Source organism: Sycon ciliatum, chromosome 2 (assembly GCF_964019385.1).
Source record: "Sycon ciliatum chromosome 2, ocSycCili1.1, whole genome shotgun sequence".
Taxonomy (NCBI): Eukaryota; Metazoa; Porifera; class Calcarea; order Leucosolenida; family Sycettidae; genus Sycon; species Sycon ciliatum.
Window position 1 is genome coordinate 5,518,666 of NC_088644.1, and position 22,000 is coordinate 5,540,665.

The 22,000-nt window shown below is 47.0% G+C and overlaps 2 protein-coding genes across 2 annotated transcripts in view; both read right to left on the reverse strand.

The window, feature by feature from the left end:
• LOC135808386 (P-selectin-like) overlaps nt 1-22,000 on the reverse strand; it is a 71,948-nt gene that overhangs the window by 20,162 nt on the left and 29,786 nt on the right. The window lies entirely within an intron of this gene.
• The window catches only part of LOC135808387 (E-selectin-like), a gene marked incomplete at its 3' end in the record, with an annotated part of 47,395 nt that continues 29,650 nt past the window's right edge, over nt 4,256-22,000 (reverse strand). The window contains 5 exon segments of the mRNA XM_065321571.1: nt 4,256-4,429; nt 5,718-5,894; nt 10,704-10,877; nt 11,096-11,269; nt 13,964-14,126. Coding sequence (XP_065177643.1) covers nt 4,256-4,429; nt 5,718-5,894; nt 10,704-10,877; nt 11,096-11,269; nt 13,964-14,126 — 862 coding nt within the window.

Here is a 22,000-nt window from a genome sequence, read left to right on the forward strand (position 1 = left end):
GTGTGTGTGTGAGAGAGAGATTGTATGTGTGTGTGTGTGTGTGTGTGCGTGTGTGAGTATGGGTGCAGGTGTGTATATACTTGTAGTACTGACTTGTGAGTGAGAAAAGAACACAACTTACTTTCACAAAACAAATTCGATGAAGCTGCTTACGATGTCCAAGCTCAGGCAGTCGTTATCACCGCTGAAAGTGATCAGGTCAACTGCAATTCTGTGATACTGAGCCAGCGTACCAGGTGCAACGGATGCACACACCGTGCTTAAGAGAGCATGTCTGAGAATACCAAAGTATGAGTGCAAGGGGACCTCTCCGATTTCACTCAAAATTTGCAGATTGGTTCCCTTTGGGGTGTGGATCGATTGTGCAAAGCCCTTGAAAAAGTTTCTGAAAGAACCTTGAAATTTGCATACCCTCAAAAACGGCCGAAATATCACGTTATTTATGGGTCTAGAAACGAGTCATGCAACAGCGTACACGAACAAGCTATGAACAGAACTCCAACAAGCCAACATTGCCTCACCTAAGAAGAGTTCCTGGAGCAGTACCGCTTAGCCACCCCCAGGATCCCAGAAGACGACGTCCATCACCTTTTGACGACACAAATGATCGTCTTGAAAATAGCCAATTTACAAGCGCTGGAAAAACAGCCAGCTACGTCCTCAATTGGCCAGAACTATACACCGCCAGATAGTAGAACACCTCTTTTGACGCTGAGGACATGTCCCCCATCTTCCTTTTGAGGTTTTCTTGAAATACACTTTTTTGAATTTTTCCACTCGACTGTGACTGCAAAAAAGACTGAAGGGATGAGCGCAATTCTTGAATTTTACTTCAAGAGACACGGTGAAATTACGTGCCTTGTGACGCAAGAATGCCAAGTCGCATGGATCACGGCTCACGAGATTTCAGAGTCCCCTTCGTCAAGTGCGCTTGTTAGTCAGGAAATACAGCTCATCTTACGACTGCCATCATGGTCTGTTCCAAGTAGCGTTCCAGGCACGTTCGTGATCGATGGCCGCGTGCCGTGATCCTGGAAGCGTCATCCTACGTCACAGAGCACGCGATCTCAGCGTGCATCTTGCAATCAAATTCAAAAACTGCGCTCATGCCTTCACTCACTTTTGCATCAACAGTCGCTCCAAAAATTATTGGTGTCGCAAGGAGAAGTTTGGAGTGACAAGTGATCACCGCTGCTTTTCCCTGTCAGAGGCAACAATACACTTTGCTCTGCGGCGTTGGTAGTAGTGTTGGAGTAGAAATTGCTGAGAAGATGTCACGGAGGGGTGAGCTTTGGCCGTATTTCAGCATGGTCGAGTGGAAAAATTCAAAAAGTGTATTTCAAGAAAACCCCAAAACGAAGATGGGGAACATATCGTCAGCGCTAGAAGAGGTGTTCTATTATCTGCCAGTGTATAGTTCTGGCCAGTTCAGGGCGTAGCTGGCTGTTTTGCCAGCGCTTGTAAATTAGCTATTTTCAAGATGATCATTTGTGGCGTTAGGGGGTGATGGACCTCGTCTTCTGGGATCCTGGCGTGGCTAAGCGGTACTGCTCCAGGAACTCTTTTAAGGTGAGGCAATGTTGGCTTGATGGAGTTTTGTTCATAGCTTATTCGTATACGCACAAGGCTAGAGTGTATGGCATCTCGGGAGACCTGCATCGGTAGCTCCAAGACTACCCCTGCAACCGCACACTTCAAGTCCTCATCTCCGGCCAGACATCAGCCAGACGCCCAGTTAAGGCTGGGGTGCCACAGAGCAGTATCCTGGGCCCCATCTTATTCTTGGTCTACGTCGACGACCTTGAAGACCAAAGACCCAATCGGCTCCAACCTTGCCTCATTCGCCGACGACACAACCCTTTACGCCGAAATTGCAACGCTCGCTGCTGTTCCTGACAATGCTAGAGTAAACCAGGCTGCTGTTGACCTAGTATCCAGTTTGGGCTCGGATTGGAAAGTGCAGTTCGAGCCAGCCAAATCTCAGGCCCTTAAAATTTCCCACCATCGTCGGGACTGGCCAATACCCCCCCCCCCCCCCCCCCCCATTGTCTTCAATGGAACTCCTGTCGAGGAGCAGCCCTCCATCAAAGTACTCGGCGGCACGTTTGACCATCAGCTAAAATTCAGCCAGCATATCCGAACCGTTGTAGTCAACTGAAACGACTGCAAACCACGCAAACCCGCCCAGGACAGCCATGCAGGCGCTGCTCACTGCTCACTCCCTGTACCGTGTCAGCGAGCTCTACAGGCAGAAAATATTGATCACCATCTGGCTGTGCATCCACGCCCGCACCAGCCCTGTGCTCGCCCAGCTTCTGACCCCGGCACAAGGCACCCCTACCCGCCATCAGCAGTCAAATGGCCTACTAAGCCAGGCAAACCGTAGCCGCCGCGGTCAGCGGAGATTTTCTGTTGCTGGTGCTTTGCTGTGGAACGCTCTCCCTGGTGAGGTCCGCACAATTACCCGGCTACCTGAGTTTAAGCATGCATGTGTACCATACGCCTGTAGGGAGTAGTTCGAGTTGCTGCTGATCGCTCTGCTCTCCCTCCCCGTGCAGTTCAGTAACCCGCACGTAGCATCACAGATACATCGTATTCTCGCTCTCCCCCCGTTTACCCGCAGTTATTAGTATCCTATTCTCTTACTATGTGCTTCCATAGCTTTTACTATGTTCTTCCATAGCCACTTCTAGGCTATGCCTTCGCCGTCATTTTATTGGGTCGTCATCCCGTTTGAATGTGCGAAGTGAAATAAAAACCAACCAACCAACCAACCATCTACTGCTTCCGTCTCCTCGTCCAACCACCAGGAGTTGTAGCGAGGTAACTGTGTGTTCTGATAGTTGGCAAAGCGGTCCACATCGTGTGGTCCCAGTTCTCTTTCTATCGTCCGGAAGATAGCTCAGTTCAGTGACCAGTTGCTGGGATCTCGTATTCGGCTGAGGCGATCCGCTTCGCAATTGTCTACTCCTGGGATGTGCTTTGCCAGGAGGGTTGTCTTGAGCCGCGACATTACGACGTTGATCCGACGAGTAACAGCCGTCAGAGCTTCTCGATTGCTCCCTGTACGAGAAATTCTTGTATGTGAGCCGTGATAAAGTCTCTTCTCTCCTTCGGCATTGACCTGTTGCCTTGGTGGAACGCTGGCTGGTACTGTTTGAATTTTATCGGGAAGCCGTTGCTCAACCAGTCCCGGATCATTGGCGATGCGCCGATCCTTGCCCATTCCGTTGTGTCCGTAATTATGACTGCGTACCGCGGGCTCTCCCTCTTCCTTGGTTGGGTCGATTGTAACTCCCACCGCGAGTGGGCTGTTGTCTCCCGTCGGGAGCGGAACCAGCTTGCGCACTTGCGTGGAGAACTTCACCTGATATGGCGATGAGGCGCCTGTTCTCGTCGGTGAATACATCGGACGTGCGCAGCTGCTACACAAGTCGTGTTTGTGCTGATTGCAAGCAGTCTGAGAACGCGAGATCTGTTCTTGCGTCCTGTAGTTCGGTAAGCTGCGCGAGCGCGACCGTCTCGATGCGCGAGCCTAAATCCTCTTCTCTGAGGTCGAGCTGACAAAGCTTGATAATGATTTGGCTGTATTTGGCGAAATCTGAAAGCTGTCCAGCTCGGGCGCCACTATCTCGTTGCAGTCCTGCCGCTGAGGAAGGAAACTCGAGTTGCTGTAGTAAGATGTCGTCTGGGGTCTTTCTCTGTATATGTCGAGAGACTATAGCGAGGGACCGTCGGTCAGTGGCTGCCCCAGTGAGGTGTTCACCAGATATGGTGAGTCCCACGCGGGAGGCCACGTTCGTCGTGGCTGTTCCGGGATGAACTACGGATGTGCCGAGTCGTCGTTCATCCTCCATGAAGTCTGCTTCGCGTTGGTTAGGCTTGGAACGTGAACCGGAGCGCCAACAATTGAAGTGGTGTTCTATCCGCACAACATTCCTTCTTAAACTCATAATTGCGCTTTACAGAATTCTCAGAATTCTCACCTTTTTACCGATTCTCTTAATCTACACCTTACTTTCTAGATCTCTAACATATCGTGGCCGGAGAGGTACCAATAAAGTTGAAGAAAGCAGAGGGCTGCTGTGCAGGTAACTGGTGTTATTTTAGTAATTGATAGTTACTGGACCCAAAGGAAAATGTCGCTCGAACTTGTCAGCGCAAACAAAGTCAATGACCTGTCCATCCTTTCTGCTGCGCGGAACTAAGCAGTGTAGTACCGGAAAAATGTGTGGTGAATTGATAGGAAACTCACCTTGACACTTTGGAGCATTAGATGACCAATTGCCATTGCTCATGCAGACTGACGACGAATTGCCTACGAGTGAGTATCCTTCGTCGCACGCGAATTCAGTGACACCCAGGAAAACGTGAGAGCTTCTGACAATGATTCCGTTAGCGGGTTCACCAATTTTTGGGCACTGGATCACTATTCAGGCAGAAAATTGCAAAGAAAAATGTAAACAAATGCAACACACGTTTCACTCTTCACGTACTGGGAAACACATGGATGTACCAAATATTTCGATTTACATCTTGTTGCAAAGGAAGGGAGACGGCCATAACCAAGCACACCAGAACATCTATCTGTTTTGAATATATATTTACTTCGGGGGCTCAACAGTACAATGTTATACTAAAAAGATGCTAAAAAAAACGATCATTAGGAGATAAAACGGAAAGAAGAAGGAGCAAACCAAAAATTAGATTATGGCCAGTAAGACGTGTACGGTTTCCCACAAAACGGACAAGCAGTAATGAGACGATACACGGAATGAACACGGGTCTTAAGAGGCACACATTTTGTGGGGTATGTTTCTATACGCCATTGCATCGTGGTCCTGCACATATTGTCATCGATACGCATATGCATCCACCAACGTTCTCCGCAGTTGACGCTTTCAGCGCATTCTGCCTATGTTGTATACCTAGGGACTGTGGGCACTGACACAGCAACTCAATACCTGGCTGGATGCATGGCAGCAAAGGAAATCGCAGTACCTACCTGGTGTTGTGTACCCTCGCCACAAGTCAAATGCCACGGTGTACTCCTCAACGCGACAAGACCCACTCAGCATTATCTGTTGCAGACGTCAACTGCTCTGGCTGGGCCATGTTGTTCGCGAAGGACCTAACTCAGCGTCTTACCAAGCACTGGAGGTGGCAATTAATACCGGAACATCAAGCGGCCACGCGCCCGACCTCTTCTCAGATGGATTGACAATATTAAAATCCTATAAAGCAGGCTAATATTTATATTTCTGACACGTTTTTAACTGGCTCTAGACATGAAAAAATGGCTGATGCTTTTGGAAAATATGCTGCGCTTGCGTAGTTGTTCTAACTGCTATATGTTCTAGCAATATTTAGATGCCTTTTGTTGGCTCTTCCGCCTGGATTTCATTGACAGATGCGTTAAGCCCATGGATCCTTCTATGCGTGACATGGGAACTGTGACTGCAACTGTTCTTATTATTCTATTAATTAATTCAAAACATAAGATTCGAACTCGAGCTGCCACCCACATGCATTTCCGCGATAAACCTCGCACACATAAACATCCTACCAAATTGCTTCACTTTGGGATCCCGACTTTTTAAAGACCTATTCGAATGTGTCATCATCTTTCCTTAACATGAATATGATACGTGACTTACACCAGCATAGTATGCGTGGGGTGGCTAAGCATTGGCTTAACAAGAAAACAACCATCTTACCTTCTTCACACATGGGTGTTTTAGATGACCAGGTTTCATCCTCCTTACATATTGCAGCTCTTTGCCCTTTGAGTGCGTATCCGTCGTTGCACGCAAACTCGATGATGCCAAATAGCACTAGAGAACTTCTTACAACGGTACCATTCTTGGGTGGAGCAAGTTGTGAGCATCTAATTGCTGGTGAAAAGAGAAAAAACATGAACCAGCTGTCAACTTTCTGATGGTGGTATGTTTCCTATCCAAGTTAGACATCCATCCTTTTTTTAGCCCATGAAAACCTCCTGTCGAGCACTTTGTGTGCAGCCCTCCCACTGACTAGCGAGCAGGCTGTATTCCCACGTGTGTTATTGGTCAAGGAGTGGCGACTGCCAACAGCATTCTGGATATGTCTAACAATGGCAATGATGATAGACGCATATATCAGGTAGTAACATCTGGCTGCGGGCAACTTCTCTTCGATTTATGTGCTGGCGCCGTTTCTGTCAATGTCTTGGTTTGCGTCAGTATATGTTGAGCAAGAAACTATAAATCTCAAGCTATTTATCAACACCATCATCAATACGTAATCCAAAATAATTCATAACCCAGTTTGGGACATTCTCATCACATTTATTATATGCAGTGTCACTGTGTGTCTCTAGTGTTTTAAAGGTTCAGTGACGCCACCAAATGCAGGGTCACTGGCAGCGTTACTACCGGAGTCAACGTCTAAATGTGTGTTCTCTTGATCGTGAATATGATTAATCTGTAAGCAACTACCTCGCTGCGAATGCTGATTGTGCTCGTCTGTATTCTGATAGCTGCTTCTCCGTTTCGCCACGTGCCTGTGGTCGAGCTCTTGCCCATCTGAAGGTGTTAAAAGAAATTAGATTTACAATACCCAGCCACCTTTGCGTACCAAAAGAAAATGCACTGTTTTTCAAGTTTAACTGTAGCTTCCTGACACCCTCTTTCCATTAGTTAATGCTAGCGTAAATTTGGCGTTTGTATTCAAACAGTTTGCGTGTTCGTTCCTCTTGTCTCGCTTCTCACGTTCTCGTTCTTTCGTACTTCTGTCACTTAACCCCCCCCCTCTACTTTGTGCATAAATTCTTCCCCGTATTTATCACCACGTTGTAATGGTTTCCACCCATGTTATGTTTCTCAGCGTTATGGTTCATTGGTTCTGTTTTCTTGTAATCCATTTGAAGAGAATGCCCGAAAACTGTTTCATGAATTTTGGAGTCCTCATTGATGATAATAGTAATGAATACCTTGATTCAAAGTATCAGTCGAGAAAGTGAACTGTCTGAAAAGAGAAAAAAGTGCCAGACCTACCAGGACTCGAACCCAGGACCTTGCCTGTCATGAGCATTGCTCTAACCGCTGAGCTATGGGATCAGGCTGAACCTAGAAGGCGCTGACATTTTCACTCCAAAGGCAGATCAGAACATGGTCCACACATACTGATGGTACTTTGTACTTTTTCCCTCCCTCAGGGGACCAACCACGGTCAGTTTCTGGATCTTACCAGAAAGGAAAGAAAGTGATCAATTTTTTGAAAGGATTGGGAGAACTTGAAAATTGAAATTATTAGTCGGGGAAGTGAACCGCCTGAAAGGAGAAAAAATTGCCAGACCCACCAGGGCTTGAACCTGGGGACCTTGATTGCTTGTCATGCAGCAATGCTCTAATCACGTGTTGTGAGCTGCCCTTGGAGGGAAAAACTTGTCAGCGTATTCTAGGTTCAGCCTTGTCCCATAGCTCAGTGGTTAGAGCATGGCTCATGACAAGCAAGGCCCCCGGTTCGCGTCCTGGTGGATCTGGCAATTTTTTCTCTTTTAAGGCCGTTAATTTCCCCGAATGATACTTTGAATTTGAAGTTCTCCTAATCTTTCAATAAATTAATCATTTTCTTTCACCTCTGGTAGGGTCCAGAAACTGACCATGGTTGGTCCCCTGGGGGAGGGGAAAAAGACCCAAATGTCATCAGTATGTGTGGCACGTGTTGTGAGCTGCCTTTGGAGTGACAAACCTGTCAGCGCCTTCTAGGTTCAGCCTGGTCCCATAGCTTAGTGGTTAGAGCATTGTTCATGGCAAGCAAGATCCCGGGTTCGAGTCCTGGTGCGTCTGTTAATTTTTCTCTTTTCAGGCAGTTCACTTCCCCGACTGATACTTTAAATTTGTAGTTCTCCCAATCCTTTTAAATAAAAGCTTGATATTTGTTGTTTTCCGTCCCTCATTTCTCCCTCTCTCTAAGAAAGTTATTTCAGAACAATTGTACAAATTTTGCGAGTAGGTGAGGTCTAATAAGCAACACTAGAAAGAAAGAGGATGTTCGTTAGGGCAAGGCTGCTAAAGTTCTGAGGCTGCTTCATAATTTTGTTTAGGCATATCACACACAGAAGGACAAACTACGGACAACATGTAAAAGTTTGTTTCTTTCTTCCTAAGAGCAAGCTGCATATCTTATCATTGAATTGGGGCATGCTGGACAACCTGCTTCCATTAGCCATACACCTGACAGCTGCTTTTCCTGCAAGTTCAAATCTTGTCCAGCTTGCACAGACCAAGACGCCTGGAGAGCTTCCTACAGCCATGCAAAATCTTAGTATAGGAAATGCGGTATAGTGAGACTAAGGGGGGGGGGGGTGCGTTCTTAAATTCTCTAGCTTCTAGGAGAAGAAGAAAAGAGAAGTCGAAGAAACTGGGATTCATCAAGAACGGGTCTCGAAGAATTCGGAGATATTTTGCAGCTGTCAAGCAAAATGAAGCGCCAAAGGGGCCGCGATCTTGAGTGCCACGAAAACATGTAAAGTATGCGCTGTGCGTATGCGAAAAGGGAAATGATCAACACGTGGCTTTTAGCCTAGTTCGCATGCGCTGATCCCAAACCGCGAGAATCTCCAAGTTTCAACCACCTCTGAAGCTTGGAGAGCTTGGAGAGCTTTGGAGAGCCTCCTAAAATTCGGAGAGGATATAAGAACAGCTCTCGAGCTTTTCGGAGAGTCTCCCATTTTTCCGAGAGGATTTAAGAACGCACCCTAAGTGTCAGGTCGCTTAGACAATGTAGGTCTCCGTACTCATAAGTGTTAGTCAGTTGTGTGCCTTTTTGTCCCACACGCGGACTGTATATGATCTGGTTACGTTGTTTAACATTTTGGCCTTCGCCCTTGTACTAGATAACTTATCGCTACGAAAGTGGTGGACATCACGCAACTGCGTTTTAAAGAAAAGGGGGTTTGTCAACTGACAACGGCTCTATTCAGTTGCTATTCACACTCGCCCTAAGGCCCTGGATGGTAAATTCTTAATTTGTGATGTCTAAAAATGATAAAGTCAGTGATTACATTGCATGATATTGACAATCGGTAGTGTCCAATGGTACTTTTTCCTATACTTTAATCCTTGGCCTTTTCAGTGTTCATAAAATGCTTACGGGAGCATGCCTGAGAATACCAAAGTACGTGGGCAAGTGGATCTCTCCGATGTCACTCAAATTTTGCAGATATGTTCCCTTTGGGGTGTAGATCGATTGTACAAAGCGCTTGAAAAGACGTTTTTGAAGGGAACCTTGAAACTTGCATACCCCTTACAAATGGCCGAAATATCACACTATTTATGGGTCTACAATCGAGCCTCGCCACAGCGTATATGAACATACTACGAACAAACCTCCATCAAGGCGATATTGCCTCACCTTAGAAGAGTTCCTGGAGCGGTAGGGTTTAGCCACGCAAGCATCCCAGAAGACGAGGGTCATAACCCCCTGACGCCACAAATGATCGTCTTGAAAATAGGTTATTTACAAGCGCTGGCAAAACAGCCAGCTACGCCCACAAATTGCAAGAACTATACACCGGCAGATAGTAGAACACCTCTTCTAGCGCTGAGGACATGTCCCCCATCTTACTCTTGAGTTTTGTTTTAAATAAACTCTTTTGAATTTTCCACTCCACCATGCTAAAATACGGCCATAGTCATACCTGCGCAGGAAAGCCCACCACTCCGCGATTTCTCCTCGACTATTTCTACTCAAACGCCACTCCCAACGCTGCAGAAGTGTATTGTAGACTCTGACAAGGAAAAGCAGTGGTGATCACTTGTCACTCCAAACGACAAGCTCCTCCTTGCGCCACCAATTTTTTTTCCCGCACAGCAAGGAGAGTTATGGATCTTTCACACTTCCCCCTTGTGATCCCGAACATAGTCCTACACTAAAATTCCCTTGTTTCGTGTCGATCCTCGACAAGAGCGGCTAGCTCAGTCCCTTTGTGTTGACTGGTACATGGTACGCTAACAGCTCTGGCTGCATGCGGCTGTCGCGTGAACTGCATGGCAGATTTCTTACGTCATAAAGGATGTGATTTCATCATCAGTTCACTGGTCTTCGAGCTACTGTACATGGTAAGAGAAAGTCCCGGTTAGTAGGCCTGCAACACGGTCACGGTGTTCTTGAGTGCAGTAACAACATGAGTGTGATCGCTTCCAGCCCAACGGGCGTTCAAGGCGAGTAACAAGCGCACATGATGAAGGTGACTCTGAAATCTCGTGAGCCATGATCCACTTCGCAGTCTTGCGTCACAAGGCACGTGATTTCACCGTGCCTCTTGCAATAAAATTCAAGAACTGCGCTCAGGACTTCAGTCACTTTTACATGAACGATCGCACCAAAAATTGTCGGTGGCTTGACTCGTTTGTAGACCCATTAATAGTGTGATATTTCGACCATTTTTGAGGGGTATGCAAGTTTCAAGGTTCCCTTCAGAAACGTTTTCAAGGGCTTTGCACAACCGATCTACACCCCAAAGGGAACATACCTGCAAAATTTGAGCGAAATCGGAAAAATCCACTTGCACATATACTTTGGTATTCTCAAATATGCTCCCTTAAAGTACGAAACGTGTTGGCCGAATTTCGTTTCACGTACAGGATACGACACTGGTGACGGTATAGTATGGTTGGGGTGGCTCAGCTTGGGATTAACCAAGAATACAACGATCTTACCTTCACACGAGGGTGCGTTAGATGACCAGGTTCCATCCTCCTTACATACTGAAGATCTCTGCCCTTTGAGTGCGTATCCTTCGTTGCATGCAAACTCGGTGATGCCAAACACCCCCCGTGAGCTTCCTACGAGTGTACCATTCTTGGGTGAAGCAAATGGAAAGCATTGAATTGCTGGTGAGAAGAGAACAAAACATGAATTACTGGTATCGCAACTCAAAATGAGAGAGTTCTTGGGCATAACTTAGTTATGTCCTAGAGTAAAACATTATTATTAAAGTAAGAAACGTGTCGGCCGAATTTCGTTTCACGTACAGGATACGACATGGGTGACGGTATAGTATGCTTGGGGTGGCTTAGCTTGGGCCTAACCAAGAATATAACCATCTTACCTTCACACAAGGGTGCGTTAGATGACCAGGTTCCATCCTCCTTACATATTGTAGATCTCTGCCCTTTGAGCGCGTATCCTTCGTTGCATGCAAACTCGGTGATGCCAAACACCGCCTGTGAGCTTCCTACGAGTGTACCATTCTTGGGTGAAGCAAATGGAAAGCATTGAATTGCTGGTGAGAAGAGAACAAAACATGAAGCAGCTCAGCCTCTCACCTTTCCAATACTGCTAGTGTTCTTGTGCAAGTACGAAAGACATCGATCCAATTTCAGTGAACTTCGCCCTTCCAAAAGCGCACTATGAGCGTTTTTTTGTGCAGGTCCCCCACTGATTAGCGAGCCGGCTGTATTCCCACATGTGTTATTGGTCAAGGAATGGCGACGGACAACAGCACCCTGGATAGATCTAATCATGGAAATTGTGATAGATGCATGTATCTGGGAGTCACATCTGGCTTCGACGAACTTCACTTCGACTTGCTTGTTGTCGCCATTTGTGTCTATGTCTCCGTGTGTGTCAGTATAATTATGTTGGACAAGAACCTACAAATCTGAAGTTATTCATCATCATTATTGTAGTGTTATCTTGCGTTGAAAGAACACTACAATCCTCATCAATAAGAACTTCAAAACGCATGAACCAGTTTCGGACATCCTCTTCAAAGTAAATACATGCAATGTGTCTCTAGTGGCAGGTTCAGTGACACTGCCAAGTGCAGGGTCACGGGCAGCGTCACCAACAGAGTCAATTGAAGTGTCAACAACAACTGATGTGCTGCAGATTTCTGCACCTGCAAGAATATCTGCCCAGCAAACACAGGACACGCCTGACTGTGAACCTAGCTCAAGTATCAATGTTTCTTCTCTGGATCATGAAGTCTGCTAGTGACCACTCCATTGCCAATGCTGATTGTGCACGTGTGCATTCGGATAGCCACTTCTCTGTTTGGTGCCGTGCGCGTGGTCGCGGTCTGTCCCCATTGAACACAGTAGAAGAAATTATATTCACAATATAGAGCCACATGGTTTTAACGAAAAGAAACATGTACTTTCTCTCAGGTTAAACTGTTGTGTACTGATGTGTTCTCTCCGTGAGTGAATACAACGTCCATTAGGTGCTTTATCCCACACATTTTGCGTTTTAGTTTCTCTTGCGTCACTTCCCAACTTCTTGTTCTCCCTTTCCCCTTTCTCTCATCCCCACTGGAGCATATTTGTTCCCTACACTTATCACCTAATTATAATAGTTGTTATGCTACTTATCGTTATGTTTCCTTGGATCTGGTTTCTTGTAAATCATTTGAAGATAATGCCCGAAAACTGGTTGATGAATTTTGGAGTCCTTATTAGGATCATGATAAAGAATTGTTTGGTTTTCCGTCCCTTATAGGCTTCCCGTCTCTAAGAGCAATTGTACAAATACTTGGTCCGCCAAGTTAAAATTGGGGCTTATCTTCTCACTTGGTTTTTTGGTGTTCTGCCTGTGCCACACGGCATGGAACCACCGATTCACCATCCGAACATAACCATTGACCATTGCGTCCGACGACATGGCAGCACAAATCATCACAGAAGTTGCGATCGTTTCGTTTGAGTCTTTTTGACGGAGCTGCCGCCGACGAACACTTCCGTCAGCGCAAGAACACCCTGCAACCTCCGCTCGAGTCTATAAAATAGGTCAAGATGTTCGCAATTCAGAGCGATGGATAATACAGTTTCTTTCACCTTCCAGCTGTCTAATGGCAAGGATTGTTTACCCCGGGGAGGTAAGAAAAGCTGAAAAAGCACTTCTCGAGCTTGAATGTCAGTGCTTGCACAGTACAGCGCCTAGTGAAGGGCTATCACATGAAATTCGCTGGCGAAGAAACTGCAGCTCATGTCGATATCTCCAGTAAGTGAGACCAAGCCGGCGGACACACTTTGAAGCTCACAGAAGACAGGGCAAAGGAGCTACTCAAAGAAAACACCAAGTCCTGAGAGAAACACTCGTGCAAAGGACTTTCAGGAAACTAGCCGAAAAGCCTGGTGCACGGCGTTGTAGGTGCAGTACGCACAGGTGCTACATCAAGCGGAAGCTATCACTGCGCTGCATGTAGATCTTAAAGCACCAGCGGCTCGCGTGGGTACGGGCCGCGGGTGCTGATCAGCAAGTACGACAAGCGCAAGAGGCGATTTGAAAAGAGGACACTGATATGGCATTGCCTTTTTGTCTCAAACAAAGACGCATTATTGCGACGAACGGGGATAACACTTACAGTCAACATGCGGGCAGTCTCACCCAGCTTCTAATGGGAAGGCGACAGACACGCGCTGCCTTTGAGCGTGATTCGAGACGGGGAGAAGTGGAACAAGCTATGAAACGACCCGTGCATCAGCTGTCCGGATCGTACGTTTTGAGCTCTTCCTCTAGCGACGATAGTGGCGAGGAGGATGTGTAACTTGCTTGAATTTTCCACTGAGTTGCTTATTGACATGTAAATAATCATGTGTATAGTGCTTTGTAATCGTGGCTTGCTTCAAATATTCGTATTTCTTTCCTTAGACAAGTGTGAAGATAAGCGCCAATTTTAACTGGGTGGACCAAGTAGGTTGGATATAATATACAGCACTTAAAAGAAGGGGTTCATTAGGGCATTGCCATTAGGTATGTATGAGGCTGCTTCGTAATATTTTTAGGATTATCACAAACAGAAGCAGCCTACCTTGTTCAGTATATTGTTCATTTGTTGTCATACTTTGAACTGCGTCCCCCTTTCCGCATCCCAGTTGATATGAAATACCGAGTGTCGTGGGCAAGGTGAGCAAGGTTCTAAATTTGCTTTTGTGAAATACTATATTACTATGTAAGTGCTTGCTGGATATCTTACGGTTGCATTGTGGTATACTAGTCGACCAGCTTCCATTAGCCATACACCTTGAAGCTGATGTGCCTACAAGTTGAAATCCGGCATAGCATGCAAAGAAGACGATGCCTGGAAAGATTTCTACAGTCTTGCCAGATGATAGTGGGCGACGTGCCGGACATTTGATTTCTGTTCAGAAAAAATGAGAAGTACAGTTATTCAAACCAGATCCGCATGTCCGAGCCAAATCTAAACCATACATCACGTATCTACCAAAATCAATGTTGCCTTCTTCACGCTCATCACATCACCCTGTATGCCTCTGGAAAGTGTCAATGCACAATCATGTCCTGTTTTCTGTTGAGACGCGGTTCGTCACAGGTTGTAGTCTGCTTCTGAACTCATGCAAGATAAAGCTACTAAACAGCCACAGCAAACGCTCACATCTTGCACTTAACCTGACCATTGTCTGTGGCTCGACTGTGATCATCCAGAGGGACGAGGTACTGCAACTAATAATAACTCTAGACTCAGGCTGCGTTTACACGACAACGATTGAAAACGATTTGCGTTTATACGACACGAAGTACGACCTAAGCGGAACGAAAACGTTGCGTTTACTACGATTGTGTACACGACAATGGCCGAAAGCGATACCTTAACGGAACGGAATTGAAAAGCATTTCTAAGTGTTTTGAAACGTTTTCAAAACTTTTTCAAAACGTTTTCGTTCTCGTGTAAATGGTGAAAACAGGGGAAACGATTGGAAACGGAGCGCGGTAATGCAGACCGTTTCGCGCGGGACTATATTTCGCGGGAAATAAACAAATCTTGCGACCACCAGCACGTACCAACTCCAACTAACGTGTCACTTCCCGCCGTTGTGGCAAGCCAGCAAGTGCTAACTGCAGCCTGTTCACCCATTTTCCGTTTTCGTCTAAATGGTTAAAAACGATCTGCTGTTCTCGTGTAAACGGTTTGAAAACGATTCGCAGCCAGCCCGTTAATCATCATTTAACTCCGCATGAACAATTCAACATGCACACGACATGCACATGACATGTAAAGCGCATGATACAGCGCATGAATCGTTTTCGTTCCGTTTTGTTTCGTTTTGTATTGTTTCGTCTCCGTGCAAACGCAGCCTCAGTGCCAACGACAAATGCCTCAGGAAAGACATTGGAAACAAACCAGGCCCTCTCGACGTGGAAGGATGGACCTTCCTGTCCAGTCCAGAAAACAGTTCACATGGTTGCTCCGCTCTCAATGAGAACTTCAAAAATTTTCTCAGGTTGCTTTGAGTAAACTACTTCCGGTGAACACGCGATTAGATCTCGATTTCTCAGGTACCGGAGGGCCGCAGCTGTGCTTTAAAGAGAACTTTTTTCGATTTTTGATTTTCCAACTGGAATGAATACCTGAAATCCTGCATTGGACAACTGCTATGTCCTTAAATTTCTACCTGTACGACGAGACATCTCTGCACATGTGAAACTAACGTGAGCTAGCTTCCTAATACACAAGAACCTTCTGGGCAATCTTGCGCAACTATCGCAATCCTTGGGGTTTCCTCCCCAAACTGGAGCTCGTGCTTTGTGAATGACCAATGGTCCTCGACGTGTGTTCTCACCGGCCAGGAGCGACAATGCCTCACGCTGCTATATGGTGTTCACGAGGTTCCTCGGATGAAAACGAAGCATTTCTGTAAGTTTGTATCCCTGTTGATGTCTGGTCCTAAGGAGCACTATAAAAGTGATGGTCTTCAGGTACACTCCTTCTCAGCCTTCTCAATGGATGAAGGTGATTTCCCCGAAACACTGCGTATTGTGCAGCTCGAAAGCCTGGATTCTCCTTGTTGGCCTGTATTATGCTTTGCCTCCACAGTGTTGAGCACTGTCAGCACACTGTCACACTGGGTACATCCTCCGGGGAGGGGGGGGGAGGGAAACACCGGCCAATGTTAAGAGATTGGGTGATTGCCAACCACGGCGCTAAATAAAAATAAGGGGAGGGAAAAAGAAAGAGTAGCAAAATGAACAGCAACAACAACTCCGTAAAGAAAGATAATGACAAATAAAAACAGTGAAAAACACAGAGAGGCAAAGGACATGTGGATAATGAGCTATTTATGTCGTAGTAAATAAGGAGCGGCACGGATCTTAAACAGGCGGAGTGACGTCAGATCCTCAACTTCTTTGGGTAGAGTGAGCCAAACAGAAAAGCAATAAAGTCAGGGGAGCGCAAAAGAGTGGATGAGTTACACTTAGGGAGTAAGAGCAAGTTTCTAGTTCTTAGAGAAGAGAACCAGTTAAAACACATGAGATGAGGTGGGTACAACTCAAGCATAATAATCTACAAGAGAAGCCAGGTGTACACTGCGTCCATGTGATAACGGGGTTGTGTGAGCGACTTTATAAACGGCGGATGATGAAAGCATGCGTGGTTGACAGAGGAGAATTTTAAGAATTTTCTTGTGGTGTAATTCAAGCTTTGCAGCAGCGGAAGAGGATAATCTATCCCAAGATGTATCTGCATAATCAAATATCTTCAAGTATGAGGAGACATAAACACTGAGTATGTGAAGACTGAAACAGTGGGTCCATTGTTAATTGGCATCATGCCTGTTGATTTACACTATACATAGAGTATATAGCTACCAAATGCTTGATACTGTTGTGTCGTAGTATTTAGGCAATAGCGGCTTTTGTTCGCGTGCCGATCAGGATGTATGGAGAAAGACCACGACTCGCCAAGTTCCCAAGCAGCCACAGACGGCGTAGCAATTCTTACCGCCAACCCTTCGAGCAAAGGAACCGGCCTGAGTTGGAAATCGTCTCTGTGTAATTGTGCCGCGATATGGATGAAACACACAGGCTCACATGTGACGAGATGAAGATAATCTCAACCGGCTGACGGAAATCCAAGAGGCTCACGGGAACGCTGCAGTTGTGGTCGGAGACGCGGAGTCATTTAGTCACTGGTAAACGTTGCATCGAGTGTTGTGTGCTTTAACACAATTATAAACATTATGAAAAAGTGAAAATAATGCAATGGTGGGGCTGAGTGGTGTTCTGTGGAGGAGACGTTGCTGTCTAAGTATTCAAAGCCGTACCCTGTATCTCAAGTCTGTGGTCATGCTCTATCATAAGTTCCCGTATGGCTCCAGAGCCTTCTCAGCATTGTTGGCGGGTAAGCACCTGGATCGTGTCCAAGTACTGCGGTTCTGGTGGCTTGAGGGATGTACGGATGCTCGCAGTGCACCCCTGCCGGCAACCTGCTAGTGAAGCTTGGTACCTACTGTGTCCGGGATCCAGAATCTGATCTTCCTAGGCTGGAGCTGCTGCTACTCCTGTGCTAGCCCTCCACCACTGGTGCTCCTACTCGGCTCCAGTGTGGGCCATTAACCACCCTGCCCGATTTCGCACTGTTGCTATGCCACACCGTCAGCATTTAACTCGGAGGTCAGACCTTGATCCCTCCCACGATATGCTATCTGTCTGTATGCCTCTCTCTTACACACAGATGTGCACACAAACGCACATGCAGACACACGCACATGCACACACAGTGGCACACACATACACATAGCCAGCTTCTCTGTGTTTGGTGATCATCATCTGTTTTCTGATGTGCAAGCTCACCTCTGATGCCGATTATTTCCTTGCTTAGACCCCGTCTACAATTAGACCACTCTGCTCTCCCTCCTGTAGTGCACTCGCTTCTAAATCCTACTTGGAGCAGTAAGGCTGTGTCACTGCTCCTACTGATGTCATTGTTGCGAAAGCAATATCATCGCCAATGTTGGTAATTTTCCACCATGTATGAATCATTAACAATCATCACCTATGTGTCACGGCCCAACCATCCTCGTAATTCCCCTCATTGTGACTGGTGCTGTACCGTTGAAACCTACTTTGTTTCAGTGTATATTCGCTCCAAACCTTTTTGGTTGCATAATGATCTGACGCAGTGTGCTATCGGGAAATATGGATAAGATTAGTACAGTCGGCATCGCCTATCGAGTGACCAGGTATAAGGATACTATTACATGTATACCGGCTACACGGTATCGGAACACAAATAGCACTATGTGTACAATATTCCGTCTCAAGCTCACGCTGTGCGGTGCGGATAGGTCATGCGTCATTGCCAACTTGCCGCATGTGCAGCAGGAAGGCACCACATGTCGACTACTGCTTATACTGTACAGCATTGTGTGCTTACATGCATCTACGGCCTTGTGGATGCAATTGAGTCTCACATACACGTACATGAAATATTGCTTGTAGTGCGGCATCTGGTGTTGACATACAATGGCTAAATATTTTTCTCGCAATAATGACCGTATGCACCACAAGTGTGTTAATGTCCAGAGCCAACTCAAGTCCTGTATTATTTATGATCAAGACAACAATTACTTCGGGCTGAAATTCTTCTATGACAGGCATGAACACTTGCCTTACAATTTTTCGTGATTGTACAAAGTACATATTCGCTGAAGTTGGTTGCTCCAACGAGGAGCACACGCTTCTTGCCGAACTTGACACTTGACTGACTCACGACTGCCATCCGGAGCACACCAGGAGCACGTCGCACCTTCCGCTCGGCAAACCTGAAAGAAAGCACCACTCCCTGCTCAATACACAGTGTTTCGGGGAATTCACCCCTCATCAGTTGAGCTTGAGTAGGCTGAGGAAGATTGTGCCCGAAACACTGTGTATTGAGCAGGGAGTGGTGCTTTCTTTCAGGTTTGCCGAGCGGAAGGTGCGACGTGCTCCTGGTGTGCTCCGGATGGCAGTCGTGAGTCAGTCAAGTGTCAAGTTCGGCAAGAAGCGTGTGCTCCTCGTTGGAGCAACCAACTTCATGACATTACCGCCGAAGTCGCAACTTCTAAGTTCGTATTGTTGTCCCTCACGCGGACGTGCGACTAGTTGTTGGAGGTGACAGCGTTGTGAATAGCTATACTGGCTCTCAACGTCTGTTTAGCACAACTCCATGAGCGACTCTGACTCACGCTGCTACCTGGGGCTTCACGAGGTGTATGTCGCGCTGGAAACAAAGCGTCTCTGTAAGTTTGTATCCCTGGTGATGGTTTGGCCTGGAGAGCAGTATATAAGTGGTGCTTTTCAGGCACAATCTTCCTCAGCCTACTCAAGCTCAACTGATGAGGGGTGAATTCCCCGAAACACTGTGTATTGAACAGGGAGTGGTGCTTTCTTTCAGGTTTGCCGAGCGGAAGGTGCGACGTGCTCCTGGTGTGCTCCGGATGGCAGTCGTGAGTCAGTCAAGTGTCAAGCTCGGCAAGAAGCGTGTGCTCCTCGTTGGAGCAACCAACTTCATGACATTACCGCCGAAGTCGCAACTTCTAAGTTCGTACATATTCGCTGTTCCATCAATTTTGCACCGTTTACATTGTACTGCCACTAGTGGTATCACCTGCATGCATATTGAGTCAAAAAATGTTACCTCTGTATAATTATGCTTATCGTGGCTATCAAGAGCTTCGATACAAATTCCCAGCTGACGAATGGTGTCCAGCTTGCGTTCAGCTCAGCTGGCACTCACAACTCATATAAATTATTCCATTCTAGACGCCAGATAAGATGTTTCACCTACAATGTAGACAAAACGTCACTTCATCTTCTGTCCAACCTCAAAAGCACGTTCAAGCAAATACGTCTGAAACACAGTAGCGACAATCCGACAGCGGCGGCACGCCATCTTCTCCGAATGAGCTTATACAGTTTTTTTAATTTTTTAATTTTTACTATTGAACACTCACTGCATGATGGACTAAAATTTGGAGGAGAACTCGACACAATGGTACATATGCAGCAGGACGGAGTGGGTGGGACCTGTCAAGCTCAGTCGACCAAGGGTCTCGACAGCTGCACATGTGCACCAAAGGAAACAAAAAGGGGAGTGGAAGGGCGGGAGCAGGAGAGCAAGAACTCTAAGGGTAGGAAAGAGAGGAGGGAGAGGAGGAAACCAGGAAACTTGTTATTCAAAGATAAGAGTGCAAACAAGTACGCAAGCAAGTACAAAGATAGCTGATTGACGTGCAGTTTTGACGAAAGATTATACTGAGAATGGAGGAGATTTAGAGAGAGATAAAGACAGATGGATTGGGAGTTTGATGATGAGAAGGGAGTGCTCCGAGAACATGAACTGGGCCATACTGGCAGTAGCCTAGGAGGCGACGTCCGTGGCCAATGACCGACCCGACCGTTTCAGGTAGCGGTTCGTCAGAACCTTGAACTGCTGCATCCCTTTGGCAGACTGTGCATCGCGGAGGAGAGTGGATGGCAGTTCATTCCGGGCTTCGATGAGGAACTCCGGGAAAGAACGCAGCGCTACATTGCACGATCTGGCAGGTAGGGCTGTCTGGAGTTGAAGCTCGTGCGCAAGGTTGGCTGCCGAGCGGCGACGTGTGGCAGACGTGATGGCGGGTGCGATGGCTCTGGCTGGGCGTGTCGCTGCAAGAGCTGGTGGGCTTGTGATGTAATGGAGCTTGAACAGAGTTGTGACGCCGGCCACACAGCGCCGTAGGGAGAGAGTGTCCATTGCAGCCCTTGTCCCAATCAGGCTGAGGGCACGATGCTGGACTCGGTTCAGCTGTGAGAGATTGGTAGCCGTAGCTCCCTTCCATACAAGTGGGCAGTACTCCATTAGAGGCCAAATGAGATTCCAGTATGCTGTGACCCGACTCAGTGGGACCAGGACATGTCACGCCTTCCGGAAGAAACCAATTCGCTGTGTGACACGACGCACTGCAGTTCCTCGAAGATGCTCAGAGTATGATAGATGAGCATCGAACGTCACTCCAAGGAGCTTCAGCCACGAGCATTCCTGGACCGCTGTACCATTGAACTGGATATGTGGTGTCTCCCAGGGTCTGCGTTGGCGGGACACAGTCATGGCCTGTGATTTCGTTAGCTCGAAAGTGATGCGTCACTGAGCACCCCATTCAGCAAGTGCATCCACACCAGCTTGGAGGTTGCGGTACACTTCTGTTACTGCATGTGGCGTTGGAATGTGGGCATAAAGCGTGGTGTCATCTGCGTAAACAGCCGGAGTGATCCTTTCCTGTAGGACGTCGCAGGCGTCATGCACGTACAGCAAAAACAGTGTGGGCCCAAGGATGCTTCCCTGTGGGACCTCAGCATTAATCTTGTATGATTTTGAAGATACTCCGCCAACAACTGCCTGAAATTTCCTGTCGTACAGGTAGTCAGACAGCCAGTTGAGGAGGTGTTATGTTCTCATGCACACCACTACTACTAGACAACAGGAACTAGTTTGGTGACAAGATAATAGAAACTTATTATTTACATTCTCAAGTGAGGAAGAAGAGCAAGGAGAAGAACACATGAATCCAGAATATGGATGCGTGCATGCGTCCAATAGAGACATGACGTAATCACGTGAAGCAAGGCATATAACGTAACAATACGCGTTATGCGGGTGATAACAACTTGAAGTACATGCGCAATACATGAGTAGCTAGCATGATACATCACGTCCCTTCTGAGATAGAAATATAACAATTACATTTACATACATGTACCTCACGCCCCTTCTGAGATGACAACAAGGCATCTAATACCAACTAGAAAGGACGGCAAAGCAGATAGAGATAACTGAATACGAAAATAGCTGAGCTCAACGAGAGGCAGAAAGACGCACCGGCAGCTAATCATAAGTTTGGCCACGAGTGTTCGAAATATTCAGCCTAGACGGGGGTTGGCGGCTTCGCTGGCTGCGCCGGACTGGCGGGGCAGGCTGAGTGATGGGGGTAGCAGGCATCGGCTGTGCAGGTGCTACGGGCAAGACAACAGGACGAAGAAAGCGACGGTTTCGCCATTATATTCGGCCACTGGGAAGCTTGACCATGTAGTCGCGGTGGCTCCCAATGGCGGCAATGGTACCGCGGGCGTTCCACAACTTGCTGCCGGGATCTTGTAGATCCACAGGGCAACCAAGGTGGAGGGCAGGCAGAGAACGGGCAGACTGGTTGTAGTGCTGACTGGCTGCTTCAGACTGGGCAGAGGCACGACTGTC